Source organism: Lygodium microphyllum, chromosome 20, assembly GCF_053477565.2.
Source record: "Lygodium microphyllum isolate KBCC chromosome 20, Lygodium_microphyllum_v1.1.10, whole genome shotgun sequence".
NCBI classification, from domain to species: Eukaryota; Viridiplantae; Streptophyta; class Polypodiopsida; order Schizaeales; family Lygodiaceae; genus Lygodium; species Lygodium microphyllum.
Genome location: NC_141154.1, coordinates 25,458,113 through 25,473,741, shown reverse-complemented (window position 1 = coordinate 25,473,741; position 15,629 = coordinate 25,458,113). Strand labels below are relative to the sequence as shown.

At 44.5% G+C, this 15,629-nt stretch overlaps 1 protein-coding gene across 2 annotated transcripts in view; it reads right to left on the bottom strand.

Annotated features, from left to right (window-relative positions):
- Window positions 1-15,629, bottom strand: part of CKS (Nucleotide-diphospho-sugar transferases superfamily protein) — a 108,635-nt gene that overhangs the window by 14,895 nt on the left and 78,111 nt on the right. For both annotated transcript variants that reach the window (XM_087701213.1, XM_087701212.1), the window contains exons 5-6: window positions 346-485; window positions 199-250 (exon numbers count right to left, since the gene is read on the bottom strand). In XM_087701213.1, coding sequence (XP_087557339.1) covers window positions 199-250; window positions 346-485 — 192 coding nt within the window. The remainder of the gene's footprint in view (window positions 1-198; window positions 251-345; window positions 486-15,629) is intronic.

The following is a 15,629-nucleotide window of genomic DNA, read 5'->3' as shown; positions in this document are numbered from 1 at the left end:
TACACCCAGCAGACATAGTGGTCATGCCCTATTTAGCATCCAAAATCAAACCTGTGATAACATCGTACATACTCTCAGCAGTAATGTCATCCTATGAGCATTTTCAAAAGTACTGCTATTTCAAAATAGATAGCAGTAATATTAACGTACTGACTTTTGAGAATTCAAAATCAAGTAAATGAAGCTAAGTAAGATCACCTGTATACCAAGGTGAAGTAAATATGGAAAATCTGGATTTACATGCCCTTTCCTGAAATTGAAAAGGAGACAATGATACGTAGGTTATCAACAAGAACACTGTCCCTTGTATGCAAGTGAAGTTTCAAACAAGCCAGGACTGCCTACTTGTTAAAGGGAATCAGACCACGAGAGAAATAGATGGCATAACCCTTCTTGTCAACAACACATTTTACTCTATTAGGATTCGTAGCATCTTCTGGCTGCAAGGATGTGACTGCAGTACTAAACACAGCATCCGGTGCTTGCTGCAAAGCTCAAATAAAAAATGAGACAAGACAGCCTCGATTCTGCTGCAAAATCATAACAGACTTCATCAAATGCATGCAACTTTTGTTCACAACAAACTGGTAAACTCTACACTCTACAAGGACATGATGAAATAAACAAGAGATTTTTGTGAAGATGTAAACATTGACTTCAATGTCATTCCTATCTAAGCATATCCTGGAGACCATGTACAACTGGGAGCCGTAGAGACTGATTCTCCTTGAGAATCAATCCTGGAGACCATATACAATTGAGAGCCGTCGGGACTGATTCTCCTTGAGAAGGCTACAATGGGTCCATGAAGCCAAAGCGGAATTCTGTCCACTAGAGACAGCGCCCCAACCACCATGGGTGAAAGATTCAATCAGATTTCTAAAAACCAAAGGGTACTAGGTAAGGCTGGCACTGGATCTCCCGAAGGACCAAAAGTGGACACTGAAAAAAGGTTGGCCAACAGCCACATGGGCTGAGTAAACGCCTGCAGTGAGGTTGACATTGGATATCAGTTCACAAAACTGTAGGAAATATGAGGATTCCCAGAGGAGTTGAATTAATTCCAACATATCGTCAGCACATGGGAGAGATGCAAAATCTTCTAAGGCTCACCACCTGGAGATCAGGAACCATAAGTTAAGCTAGCAAGTCACAAGTTTCAACAATTGGGTTGATGATGCACAAGGACCCAAATGAAAAGGGTTGAATTATAACATCCTAAGCTACCCTTGGCCATGCTTGTCAGCTGAACCAGAGGAATTTCTGAATGGGGCAAAGAAGTAGCCAACCAAAAGCATTATAGTATCAGTAGCCAAAACAAATTGATTGTTGGTCAGAACCAAGCCATCAAAACAAAGTGTTTGTATTAATGCAACCTAGCCTCTATCCTCAACAGAGTATGGAGCTACTTCTCTATCTTTTCTCTACTCTCTAACCATACATGTGTCCATACCCTCTTCTTCTTGATGAAGCTATCATGCTTGTCTTATTCAACTCTATCTTCTCTTCCTACTTCTTTGATGTAGCTTGTAGGTGTGGTTGAGAGCTTTGGGAATTAGTTCTTGAAAAAGGAAGACCCAAATGTTGCACTCAATTGTATATACTCAATTGAAAGAGTGTGCACTTGAGTGATGACACTTTGAGTGGAGCTCGCTCAAGTGGTTACTCTCGATTGTGAAAAGAGAGTCTCAGGATTCCAAAGACCCAAGATCAGCATTTTAAGAGGAGGATCAGTTGAATATAATCTTAACAAAAGGCATTAAGTGGCCATGCAATTCAGCATAAAAACAAAGTCCGGATCACTACCCTCAATAAGTCAAGAGTGAAGCAGTGTGGAAGAGAATGACCAAGACAGAGTGAACAAAGAGAGAAAAGAGAGAGCGAGAGAGAGAGAGAGAGAGAGAGAGAGAGAGAGAGAGAGAGAGAGAGAAAGAGAAAGAGAAAGAGACAGTGAAACGCAGAAAATCTGCAGTGAAGAATGCTATATAAGGATGCAGAAATATACACGGGTGCAGAGAATGTCTGCATATGTCTCCACCTCGAAGATCTCAACCTCCGTGCAGAGAGAATGTCTGTGTATGTCTATAATGGGTAGCATTTGTATAAAAATAATAGGTGGGACGCATACGCAAACATTCTCCATATAAAAATAGCTAGAAATAACACCTACACTATCTCACATGTAGTAGAAGATGCCACCCAATACTCCACCTCAATTGAAGATAGGGCAACCGTGGGTTGCTTCTTACTACTCCATGAAACAACACTAGTACCCAAGGTAAAGCAATAACTTGTCGTGGACCTCCGATGATCCACATCGCCAGCCCAATCTGAATCATTCCATCCTGTAAGTACCAAGCTTGCATCACTTATACCAGTTGGATAATAGATTCCAAGATCAGGGGTCCCCTGAAGGAACTGCAAAATTCTTTGAGCAATCTGCCAATGCACCATCTTGGGTTCACTCATGAACCCGGCCAGCACACCTACAACATAACATAAGTCAACATGAGTATTAAGAAGCCAGATCAAGGAGCCAACCAACTGCCTATAATGGATAGCATCTGCCAAAGGAGAATCAGAATGAGTTGTGGCCTTCCGATTCGGGTCCATAGGAGTCGAAAGAGACTTGCATTCCTCCATTTCACACGTAGTCAAGAGCTCTTGTACATACCACTGTTGGGAAATAAAGATCCCCCTCGGAGTCTGATAGATCTCATGACCTAGAAAGAAGTAAAGAAGTCCCATATCCGCCATCTCAAACTTCTCATGAAGTGTTGCGTTTGTCTACTCAACCATCTGAGTATGGTCACCTATTACAATCAAGTCATCCACATAAAGGACAAACAATATACGACCTCCACCTGAGAAGTGAACATAAAGCTAGGGGTCAGCTTTGGAACGGTGATACCCCAATTTCTCCTAGAGAAACGAGTCAATCTTCTCATTCCAAGCACAGAGAGCCTACTTAATGCCATAGAGAGCCTTTTGCAACCTATACACCTTACCATCAGAAAAACCGTATCTTGGAGGCTGCTCAACATAGATCTCCTCCTTCAACTCCCCATTTAAGGTAGACTTCACATCCAGCTCATAGACCGGCCATCTCCTATGGCTAGCCAAGGCAAGAACTGTGTGAATAGTAGCCATCCAAGCTATAGGAGCAAAAGAATCTTGGAAATCAATGCCTAGCACTGTGCAAAACCTTTAGCAACAAGGTGAGCCTTGTGCTTTTCCAACATGCAATCACTGCGGTACTTGGTCTTGAAGATCCATTTAACTCCAATGATCTTCTTATGGAGAGGCTTCGACACAAGATACCAAGTGCCATTCCTCTCAATCAACTCTAGCTCCTGCTCCATCACTTTCCGCCAATGATCGTGTTGTAAAGCCTCCTTCACGAAGGTGGGCCCCCGATCCTGCATGACACAAATCATCAAACAGTAATTAGTATACACAAGCTTGGTGTGGTGTACTTGGTTCCTTCGAGAACGCCGCAGGCCATCCTGTGGTTGCCACTCCTCAGGGACCCTCTCAATCCCTACATCACGAAGAGTGTCACAATCCTAACAAGGAGAAGGCCGGATGTCACCTCCTTGCTCGCCATCTGCTAAAGTTTTTGAAAGGTCCACCGTTGGCTGGGGAGCAATCGGTGAAGCTGGTGGCTAAGAACTAAACTCCTCATCCGAAGAGAGAGTCCTCAAGAGGCACAAGCTCTAGAGAAATAGTCGCTAGCGCCTAGCTATCACTGGGATCTCCAAAAACAGGGTGTTTCTCACCCCCCTCTAAGGCTGGAACTTCCACGAACTGAACATCACCGCTCGTGTAGACATGCCGCTTAACGGGATCATAAAATCGGTAGCCTTGAGATTGCGAGCTATAACCCACAAAAACCTGTCTTTTGGAGGTCACTTCAACATGGACATCACACCCAAAAACCCTAAAATTAGAAACATCTAGCTTAGACCCAAAGTATGCCTCATAAGGGATCATACCAATAACAACAGGAGTAGGGGATCAATTCAAGATGTGAACCGCACTAGCCATAGCCTCAGCCCATAGACACTTAGGTATCTGACGATGCTCCATCATGGTACGGGCCATCTTGATCACACTGCAATTCTTCCACTCCAATATGCCATTCTCCTGAGGGGTGTGTGCATTGGCAAACTCCTGGGGAATACCACGATCTGCACAAAAGTGAGCAAGCTCATTAGAAACAAATTCTCTGCCCTTATCCGATCATAAGGTCTTCAGTTTCTAGCCTAATTGGTTCTCCTCAAAGAGCAACCAATCCTTAAAGTGGGAGAAATCCTCCGTCTTTAGCTTCAAGAAAATAAGCCCATATCATCTTGTTGTAATCATCCATAATTAGCATGAAATACAAGCTCCCTCTAAGGGACTCCGTCCTCATCGGTCCACAAAGATCGGTAAAAACAAGCTCCAAGAGTGTTGAAGATCATGAAGCCTTGCTGGGAATAGCATCACGAGTCTGTTTCCCACGAATACAGGATACACAAGGCTGCTGGCTTACCACAATATCCAACAAACCTCAAACAAGCTAGCCCTTTGTCGCCTGCCAAAGAAGGTAATCATAGTTAAGGTAACCAAACCGAGCATGCCAAATCTTGGACTGAGTTTGTGAGGTAAGAAGAAGAGAAATCAAGGCAAAAGAAAAAGACTACAACTTATAGACTCCATTTCTCATAACCTAAAGAAAGAACCTGTCTCGATCCACAATCAAGAATCCGAAAAGAATCCACATCAAATTCAACCAAGAGGCCGAGGGAACAAATCTTGTGCACTGAAAGTAGATGGTATCCCAAGGCCGGTACATAAAGCACCTTGGATATATGGGCACCACCTTGCCCATCTAGAATAAGATGTATGTTTCTCCGTCCCTGTATAGGAATAGACGAACTATCACCAATGAGAATCTGGCCATGCAAAGGCCACAAATGAGCAACATCTATTGAAGGAGTCATGTGCCGTGAGGCACCACTATCAACAATCCACTCCCGAGTATATGGAACCATCAACGCAGCATTCGAAGCCATCAAGGTCGAATCCTCAACCACCTCCAAGTGGAGGAAAGCAACCACCGCTCCGGAATCCTTTGAAGATTTCTCCTTCTCCTTGTCGAGGCAATCCTTCTTCCAATGACCTCTCTTACCACAAATGTGACAAGTGGACTCCTTTTCTTTATCCTTCTTGGATTTCTCCTCCTTTTGGTCCTTCCCCTTCCTCTAAGAGGATTGATCAACCAAAGCCTCTAATTTAGAAGCATCCATCCCTTTCAAATGCCACCGAAGAGTCTCAGACCACCCTGAAGCAATTAAGGCGGAATAAAAACCACTAGAACAGGGCAATAACTATGAAGGAAGACTTATCGCCATGTCTTCACAAGTGACCATCTTCCCTGCGTTTTATACCTACATCTGAAGCTGCCTCAACTTATTAATATCCTCCCATATAGAAGATGACTTGTTGACACTCATGGTTCTCATCTGCACTTTCAAAGAAGCGTGCTTCATGATGGTCATACGATTGTACATTTGATCAAGCTCCAACCATGTCTCCCAGGCCACCATCAAATGTTCAATATGAGAGACAACAATTGTAGTGCATGAAAGAAATAAAAATGAGCGGATGCAAGCATTGAGTTTATCCCAATGTGCCTGAGCCTTTGCCAACTCCACCTTATCACTAGAAGAGAGTCTAGACTCGTGTCGCGAATAAGGACGATGAATAGCCTCCATAACAAGCTCCACTAAATCATAGGACTCCAAAATGGCAAGCATCATAACCTACTAGATGCGGTAATTCTCACCATTGAGCTTTTTATTTGATGGAAGAGCCGGTAACATGGGCACCTTCCGGTCCATGATCACCTGAAACTCTATCTCGACCTCAGAAGACATCTTCACCTACAATGCCTACACAAAACACAAAAGCAACCCTCTTTGACTGTGAGTATTCAGCCTGCTAGGGCTCTTTGTCACTCGTCCCATGCCTTCTTCACCCGCCAGAGGTAATGAAAAGGTAAAATATGCACTAGAAGGCTCAAAACACAAGCCTTCTTCCTTCTCTAACACCAAAAACCAACAACTTCAATAAATCTTCTTCTTTCTCAAATGCCCATGTTGTGCTAAGAAATACACTTAGCCACTTAAACAGCCCCAAAACATGCTTATTTTAGGCTTATTTTAGCCAAAACCCTAAAACAGGGAGCAGATCAAGAAAGTTAAGTGGGAGAGGATCTAAAACCCGAATTTTCTATAAATTGGCAGCCAGCCCTCCACACTTTCACAATCTCGTTTTTGCAAGTTTCAGGTGTTACCAGCTTGCTGCCCACACTCCGGTCACGGAGGACATCTCAGCCCTTGCTGTCCATCAATGTTCCCTACAGTCTAGCACATGTTTCCAGCCCTCCACACGCTGATTGCTGTTGTTTCTGCTTGGCGACTGACTGTTGTTCATCTGCACTGTTGTCATATAGCCTACCACGCCAATAAACTGTTGCGTTTGCAGGCTCCAACTGCCGCCCTCACAGTTTTCTCTCTCCTCTCTACAGTCGCTGCAGTCTTTTTCTCTCCTGCAGGCTGTCGTGCTTGCGTTTTTAGTATTTCTCTCTCCTGCATGCTCAGATTTATGGCCTTTCTCTCTCTTGCAAGCTCCGTTTTTAGTCTTTCTCTCCCTTGCAGGCTGTCCTGCCTGCGTTTTTAGCCTTTTTCTCTCCTGCAGGCTCCGTTTTTAGTCTCTCTCTCTTCTCACTGCTGTCTACATCAGATCCAGCTTCTCACTGCTGCGTTTGCTGGTGTTCGACATCCAGAGGCTGCTTCGCTACGATTCGGGATCCGTTCGGAGTACGACACACTCTCCAGCTCATTACCCCTGCCCTGATCCTAGAGATACAGGAGTTCGAGGTTCAATATTCAATCATTGCATAGTGTGTTTGCTGCATGAGCATCGCATTATTAGTAGTCATATCATTTCATTTATTCACTATGTTCATTGTCTCTGAGTTACTCTAACCCTAACCCTAACTGTGTTCTTTTTATCAATCTGTGCTTTGGCGTATGGTTTCTGTTTATGTTTCTGTGTTAGGGTATTTTTCTTTACATGGTATCAGAGCCTGGTACTCTCTGAGAAACCTAGGCCTTTGATCTAAAAGCTCTTCGCAAGAAGCTAGAACAACGGTAGATTCAAATGACTTCGAACACAGCAACACCGATTCAGTCCCCAGATCAACCTATGCCGAGAACCGAGCGAAAGTGGGCCGATCAACTTGCTCCATAAAGTTCCGACATGGTGGGAGAAACATCCGAGTACATGGAAGAAAAGATAGGCAAGTTGACCTCTGAGCAATATAAATTGATCATAGCCTATCGACAAAAGAAGATTGAGGAGCTCGACCGAAGGATTGCCCTTCATGAAAAGCTTCTAAATGAAGGTATGCATGGATTTCACTCTTCAGATGTTGCTCGTAAGTCTGATGATATTGCAGGGCCGTCGAGACCTCCATCAGGGATGGGCCCCCCTCTTGGAGAGCAAGATCCAAAGTATGTTCCATTTTTTCGGACTCTTCCATCCTCTCCGGTGCAAGGTACTTTTGATTCGTCTTTTGTGCCTTCTTCTTTTACCTCTTCTGTTTTGCAATATACTGGTAGAGATCATGTGGAAGAAAGAGTCCAATCTGTTGACTACGGAAAAGGTCCTCTAGAGGACCAATTCTTGTATGTTAATACACCTCGCGGCGATTATAAGAAAAAGCCAGGTAACTCTTCTTTTGTCCTTCCTTCTTTTCCGTCTACTTCACATAATCAGAATGAATTTGGTGTTCCTTTCACTTCATTATATGGTGTATCATCATCTTCAGAGTTTCATTTTCAATCTTTAAATGATAAAAATGAACAAAAAGAATCTGCACCTCATACACCTCACTTTCAAAACCCACCCATCCCACCATATTCTTCCGCTACTTCACCACTTCCATTTACGCCATTTACATTTCCATTTCAGGTACCTCATGTCGCACCACACATCACACCGGGGGGTTATGGAAACATAGACACATCCTTTAGGACATCATCCTTTCCTCAGCCGGGTAGTGTTCCACCTACCTCATACACACTTTCGGGATCATTGCAGTTTGGGTATCCCACTCAGTCTCTCCCAAGTGTGGATCAATTGCCTCCACAGTTTGCCTCCATGGCATTGCCTAGTGGACCTTATGGTTATAATGCTGTGTCCCAGCCTTATTTTGGACAAGGCTACTATGTCCCAGTGCCTCCACCTACACCGGCACCTTATGGAAACATTCATGTTCCAGTGCCTCCGCATCAATCGGCACTCATTGAACACTCACAGCCTACTTCTGCCTACCCACCTTTTCCCCCTCCTTACTCTTATCAGGCACTCTCACCTCCACCATCTTTTCCACCATCATCTTACTCCACCCATCCAACACCTCATGGTTCTAGCTTATCTTCTGCCAAGAATGCATTTAATGACAAGACTCGTTTTAACGGGTCGAATTTTACTACTTGGTGGAATTTGATGCGACATGTCCTTTATTCACAGAACCTATGGGATCTAGTGCAAGGGTTGGAACCCCAACCCGATCCCACATTTATTCCATACGAGGTCGTCCGCTCATGGAAGGCTAGGAATGCCTCCGTTATTGTCGAGCTGATGTAGGGCTTATTGCCTAAGTTTCATTCTCAGCTTCAGCATTTTGACTTAGCGTCAAAGCGATGGCCACACTGGACTGACCGCTATGCGGCTCGAGATAGGATCCGTCGTATTAATCTTGACCATGAGCTTCAGCTTTTCAAAATCACTGACCGGGATGACTTGAAAGTCAAGTTGGCTGAGTTTCGGCATCTCCTCGCTAAATTCTCCACTACGGGGACTCCCAAGTCCTCTAACGATCAGGTCACATTGTTCCTATAAATACTCCCCAAGAAATACTTTAATTTTGTGGAAGGAATAGTTTCAAAGCCTACCATGCCTACATTCTATGAATTTGAGTGTCAGCTATTGCGTTACGCACAGTTGTTCAATCAGTTTCATATGAATTCCTCTTCAGAGGGGGCTCTTCTTGCTCATTCTCAGAAAGGGCAACAAGGGAAGGGCAAACCAAACCAAACTTCCACTCAAAATCAAAATCAAACTCAAAAGCTAAATCAATCTGGGGATTCTCAAGGAAACTCCCAATCACAACTCAAACCTGGGTGGCAGAATGTACCTAAAAAAAATAGGTATTGTCAACATTGTCAAAAGGCTAGCCATTTTGTCGACGAGTGTCGATCAAAGGCACGAGGCACAACACTAAAACCTAAGTCTCAAACCCCCGCCCTCGGTCAGGTAACCCCCAACAAGGGAGGCAGAGTGATGGCAAGGGGCAGTTTAAAGATCAGACTCACACTGTCACCGCACAGTTATCTCAGTCGACAACGTTTTCAACTCCAAAGGGCTTGTTTGACTAGTCTGTAGAGGCCCATATCATCTCCATAGAGACATCAGATGCATGTCTCGTCTACATCTGTGAGTTGCCTCCCGACGAGGTTACTGCAGAGGCCCACTCATCACAGCCAAGCACTTCAGCTCTAGTTTGAATTGTGGACAGTGGAGCTACACATCACATGACTCCTATAGAGAACATTTTCCGTACATGAGCTCCTGCAGCCGGGCGGATCCATGTAGGAAACAACTCCTCGGTCAAGATTCAGACTCAAGGTTGCGTCAGTTTTGCCACTGACAAGGGTCCAGATCTGGCTTCGCTGGACAATGTATATTATGTCCCTCAGCTTGGGGTGAACTTATTATCTGTTCAGCAGCTTTGCCGGTTGGAGCGAGCAATTTTCTTTATAGCAACCACAGTTGAGGTCCTTGACTCTCTGACTGGTTTAGTGATTGCTCGTGGTGAGGCACAACCTAATGGCCTATACCACATGACACATTTTCTGACCGAGCTGACCACCGAAGGCTCGGTGTTCCATAGCTTCCAGGCCTTAACCACATCTCGGGAGCCTACGCACAATAAGCATCTTTGGCATTTTTGCTTAGGGCATCTTGGTTATGACTCACTTTATGAGTTGTCACGCCGTGAGCTAGTTGAGGGCCTTCCACGCCTGAAACTAGCTCGAGATGTCTGTAAAGCCTGTCAGCTCACGAAGTAGCACCATACCCCATTTCCTCAGCAATCTACACATAGAGCTGAGGAGCCTCTTAGATTGATTCACATTGATCTTTGTGGGCCGACATCCACTGCTGTTTTGAACGCCACGCTGTACTTCTTTTTGATAGTGGATGATCATTCTCGATACATGTGGGTGTACTTCCTCAAGCATAAGTCAAATGCTTTCACATATTTTTCTGCTTGGGTGTTGCTGGTTCATAACCAGACTGGTCGTCGTGTTGGGTGCATGAGGAGTGATAGTGGTGGTGAGTTTATCTCCCACGAGTTTTCTGAGTTTCTACAGAAGCATGGCATTTCTCGCCAGCTCACCTCTACCAACTCCCCCTCTCAGAATGGAGTCATAGAGCGTAGGAACAGCAAAGTCATGGAAATGGCACGCTCTATGCTGTTCCTAGCAGAGCTTCCTGAGCACCTTTGGGTCAAGGCTGTTAACACTTTGGTGTACATCCTCAACCGGTGCCCAACTGCAGATCTTCCCCAGAAGACCCCGTATGAGGCATTTTTTGGCTCTTGGCCTGTTATTTCCCACTTCAGAGTCTTCGGGTGTCATGCGTACACACACATGCCTGATGACAAGATAGGTAAGCTTACCACTTCGGATCAAACACGGCCAGTGGCCACGCCTCTTGATCCTACTGTCCATTTGTCGAAGGATACCTTAGGGTAACCCTTCGATGCACACACCTATCATTCTGTTGTAGGAAAACTTCTTTGGTTAATTCACACTAGGCGAGATTTAGCTTACTCAGTTAGCATACTCAGTCAGTATTTCAGAGCACCCAGGATGTCACATTGGATTGCATATCTTCGTGTGTTGCATTATTTGCGGTGTACTTTTCCTTATGGCTTGACATATGGTTCTGGTTTATGTTTGCAGGGATACACTGATTCTGATTGGGCAGGAGATCCTAACACCCAGCATTCCCATGGCGGCTACCTCTTTACCTTGGGCACGGCTCCCATTTCTTGGTCCAGCCGTAAGCAAGAGACGGTGGCGGCTTCCACGGCCGAGGCTAAGTACCGGGCTCTCTCCCATGGCACCACTGAGGCCATCTATCTGAGGAGTTTACTGGCGGTGCTTCATTTTCCATGTGACTCTCCCACAGTTGTCTACTACGACAACCAAAGTGTCATTGCCCTTGCGAGCAATCCAATCATCACACCACGGACACGGCATGTGGGAGTCCACTTCCACTTTTCTAGAGAGCAAGTTGAGCTAGGCACTATTCGCCTAGAGTTTGTGCCTTCATCAGATAATTTTGTAGATATCTTGACCAACACGGTCAACCAGCCGGTTCTTTAGTACCTGCTACCTAGGATCGGCTTGGGTACACCCTCCCCTACTTCTTTAGCTTGACGGGGAGAGGGTGCTTCCCCTTCCAGTTTGAGAGGGGACAGCTCCTACTCTTGATCGTGACAGTGATGATGCTTACAGTTTTTTAGACATTACATTCACTTATTCTTTTGTATTGTATTATGGGCATTTATAACTTCATTCGCACTATCAAGATGACTTGATTGTAAAAGGGCACTTGGGCAAGTGAACACTTCCCCTGCGAGGGCACTGTCCCAGTGGCACCGTTGCATAGCATATTGCATGAGCATGACATCTTGCATCTCCCTTTGCATTACCCTATGCATTGGCATTATGTTCATGTCAACATGCATCTGTGCGCATTTATCCCTTTTCGGTCTTTTGGAGTGGTTGACTCTAGGATCCACCATATTCGTAGCATAACACATAGCAACTCTCCTAAAGGCAGTTTTCCTACCCTTGCTTGCTTGCTTGCTTTTCTTGTCTTGCTAAGCCCACCGTTTTTTTTGCCTCTCACATATTTAACACATGATTGACACATACACTCACTTTTATCATCCTTAGGCACTTATCCTCGTCAATGGGAGAGATTGGCTTGCTAGTTTTGTGAATAACTTGGGTTTAAAACTCTCTTTATCTTTTCCTATCTGTCACTTAATCAGCGGCTACCCCTATATTACTTAAGTATTTTCAAAACACTTTTCAAAAAAAAAACAAAACAAAACAAAACAAAACAAACAAGCCCATTATTGTTTCCATCCACCTTTGTAGGCCTTGGTAGGCACTTGGGCAGCCGACGAGCACCCTTGGTCCAATGCCCTGACCTCTCTGGGGTGATCACTTAGGCTCCCTTGGTAAGATATCCATCGCCTCTGTAGTCTTGGTAGACCACTAGGCAACAGATGTGCACCTTTTGTCCGATGCCCTGGCTGCTTTGGGGTGGGACGCCTTAGGGTAAATCAAAATTTAGGCTCGCCTACTTTTCTCGCCCTATTTTGGGCCTGAGAGGAGGTGTTGTGCTAAGAAATGCACTTAGCCACTTAAAGAGCTCCAAAACAAACTTATTTTAGGCTTATTTTAGCTAAAACCCTAAAACAGGGAGCAGATCAAGAAAGTTAAGTGGAAGAGAATCTAGAACCCTAATTTTCTATAAATTGGTAGCCAACCCTCCACTCTTTCACAATCTCGTTTTTGCAGGTTTCAGGTGTTACCAGCTTGTTGCCCACACCCCGGTCACGGAGAACATCTCAGCCCTTGTTGTCCATCACTATTCCCTATAGTCTAGCGTCTGTTTCCAGCCCTCCATATGCTGATTGCTATTGTTTCTGCCTGGTGACTAATTGTTGTTCATCTACACTGCTGTCGTACAGTCTACCACGCCAGCAAACTACTGTGTTTGCAGGCTCCAGCTGCCACCTTGAAAGTTTTCTCTCTCCTGTCTGGAGTCACTGCAGTATTTCTCTCTCTTGCAGGCTATCCTGCCTGCGTTTTGAGTCTTTCTCTCTCCTGCACGCTCTGTTTTTAGTCTTTCTCTCTCCTGTAGGCTCCGTTTTTAGTCTTTCTCTCTCCTCACTGCTATCTACATCAGATCCAGCTTCTCACTACTGCGTTTACTGGTGTTCAACATCCGAAGGCTGCTTTGTTGTGATTCGAGATCCGTTCGGAGTATGACACTCTCCAACTCATTAACCCTGCCCTGATCCTAGAGATACAGGAGTTTGAGGTTCAGTATTCATTCATTGCATAGTGTGTTTGCTGCATGAGCATCGTATTATTAGTAGTCATATCATTTCATTTATTCGCTATGTTCATTGTCTCTGAGTTACTCTAACCCTAACCCTAACTGTGTTCTTTTTATCAATCTGTGCTTTGTTGTACGGTTTCTGTTTATGTTTCTGTGTTAGGGTATTTTTCTTTACAGCCCACACTCATCTCAGTCTTGTTCTGATGCATAGCCCTCCTGCTCGCCCTAGAACACTGAAAATGCAGCCTTGTGTCACACTGAATTCTCCTCTTCAGGTAGGTTCACCCTAGGTCAGTCATTCAATGCTCGGATACCATATCAAAGTGAAGCAATGCGGAAGTGAATGACCAAGAAAAAGAGTGAACAGAGAGAGAAGAGAGAGAGAGAGAGAAAGAGACAATGAAACACAAAAAATCTCCAATGAAGAATGCTATATAAGGATGCAGAAATATACACGGGTGCAGAAAGAATGTCTACGTATGTCTCCATCTCGAAGATTTCAACCTTTGTGAACCCCGAGGGTAGTCTCCACAGTCTGCAGCCTGAAAACTGGAAGCACAACTGACTAAGACTACGAAAAACGAGGCCAAGAAATAGGCCAAAAACAATAGCTAGAAATAACAGGTCAGCAGCATTAAACGCAGCCGATTGGTCAACAAAACTGGCCGACCAGCTGTCCAACCTGCAGTCTGCCCTCATTTGACACATGGCAACTGCCACATGGCACTCTTGCTGCACCAATCGCCACCTGCTGTACCTATTGCTTGTTCAAGGAATGTCCAGCTCTAACACAATAGTCTTTGACTATGCAAGCCATGGAATGAGACTAAATAATATACAACCTCTTGAAAGTTGCCCATGAACCACCAATATCCACAAGAGAAAAGGTGTTTTAAAATTTAAGTGCAACGAAATAATCTCTACTGATGTAGCGCTTACATGACATGTGCACTTAGCTCCATATAATCTCTACTGATGTAGCACTTACAGTGGCTCCCATGTTAAGAAAACAGGCCGCCCAACAAGACATCATGGGATCCCGAGAAGAAGGTGACTGAGACATTGTCATTCGGTTACAAGTCATTTGTGTGCCTTGCACAAAACCTAGCACTCCACAATATCCACAAGATACTCTTTACAAGAGCACCCAATCTGATACCATGTGAAGAAACTCATAGGGTTTGCACTAAGGAAACACACAATGTATGACCACAACAGAAACACAGACACATATAATGATGTGCAAAACTCAAACCCTAAATGCAAACTGCAAAACTCAAAACTCAAAAACGCAAAAACACAAACACAAACCAAGAGAGAAGGAGAACTCTAAAGCAAATGAATCAATGTAGTAAATGAATGTAAGAGTGTACAAAATTCTCAAGGGCAAAGCGGTGAGTGTCAGAGTGTATCATCCACCAAAACGGATCCGAAGTATTGTAACCACTAGTCAGAGTGTGTCGCAGGGTGTAGAAGACCAAAACACAGATCACCGGAAGCAGTAGGATGCCTGGCAATAGCAATGGAGATGCACGAGGATACCGGCTCGAACAAAGTAGAAGAAGTGACAGCTGAGGCTGGCGATGGCTATCTGTAGCCAAATGCAGCAATAGAAGAAGTGCCAAGCAACAGGCGGTAGTTGGAAGGGCAGTTGCTAAGGGCTTGAGCAACAAATGGAGTGGTGGCAGCAATCACAAAGGCTAGACAACCACGTGGAGGAAGGTTGATAGCAAAGATCTCCATGTGAACGCAAAAAACCTGCATAGAAGGAATGATGACTTAATAGGGCAACCTATCTATTTATAGATGTGGATGGACCCTCCCAAATTAGGGTTTCATAGACACTCTCTTTAATCGCGTACCGGTTTTGCATTTTTCATTAAATAAACATGTTTTGGGACTATTTAAGAGGCTGATCAACATGGAATGTATTTCTTAGCTCAAAATGACATGACTAAAAGGGGTAGGCTAACACCCCCTCTCAAATCCTTGGAGTGTCTAAAAGACCCAACAACCTCATATGATGAAGCATAGAAGCCTTGGATAAAGGATTCATGAAGAGATCCACTACACCGTGGAACGATAGACCACCATTAACTCGAAATCCATGATCCGCTCTCGAACATAGTGGTACTAAACCTTAATGTACTTCATACAAGCACAAAACATGGGGCTCTTCGCTAGGGCTAGAGCACTCTAGTTGTCCACATGCAACTCCGTAGGTCCAATCTAGGAAAAGCCAATCTCTACCAACGTGCGATGAAGTCAAACCGCCTCCATAGCTATAAAAAATAATGCATGATACTCTACCTCGATAGAAGAAAGAGCTACAGTAGGCTACTCTTACTACTCCATGGGATAGCTCC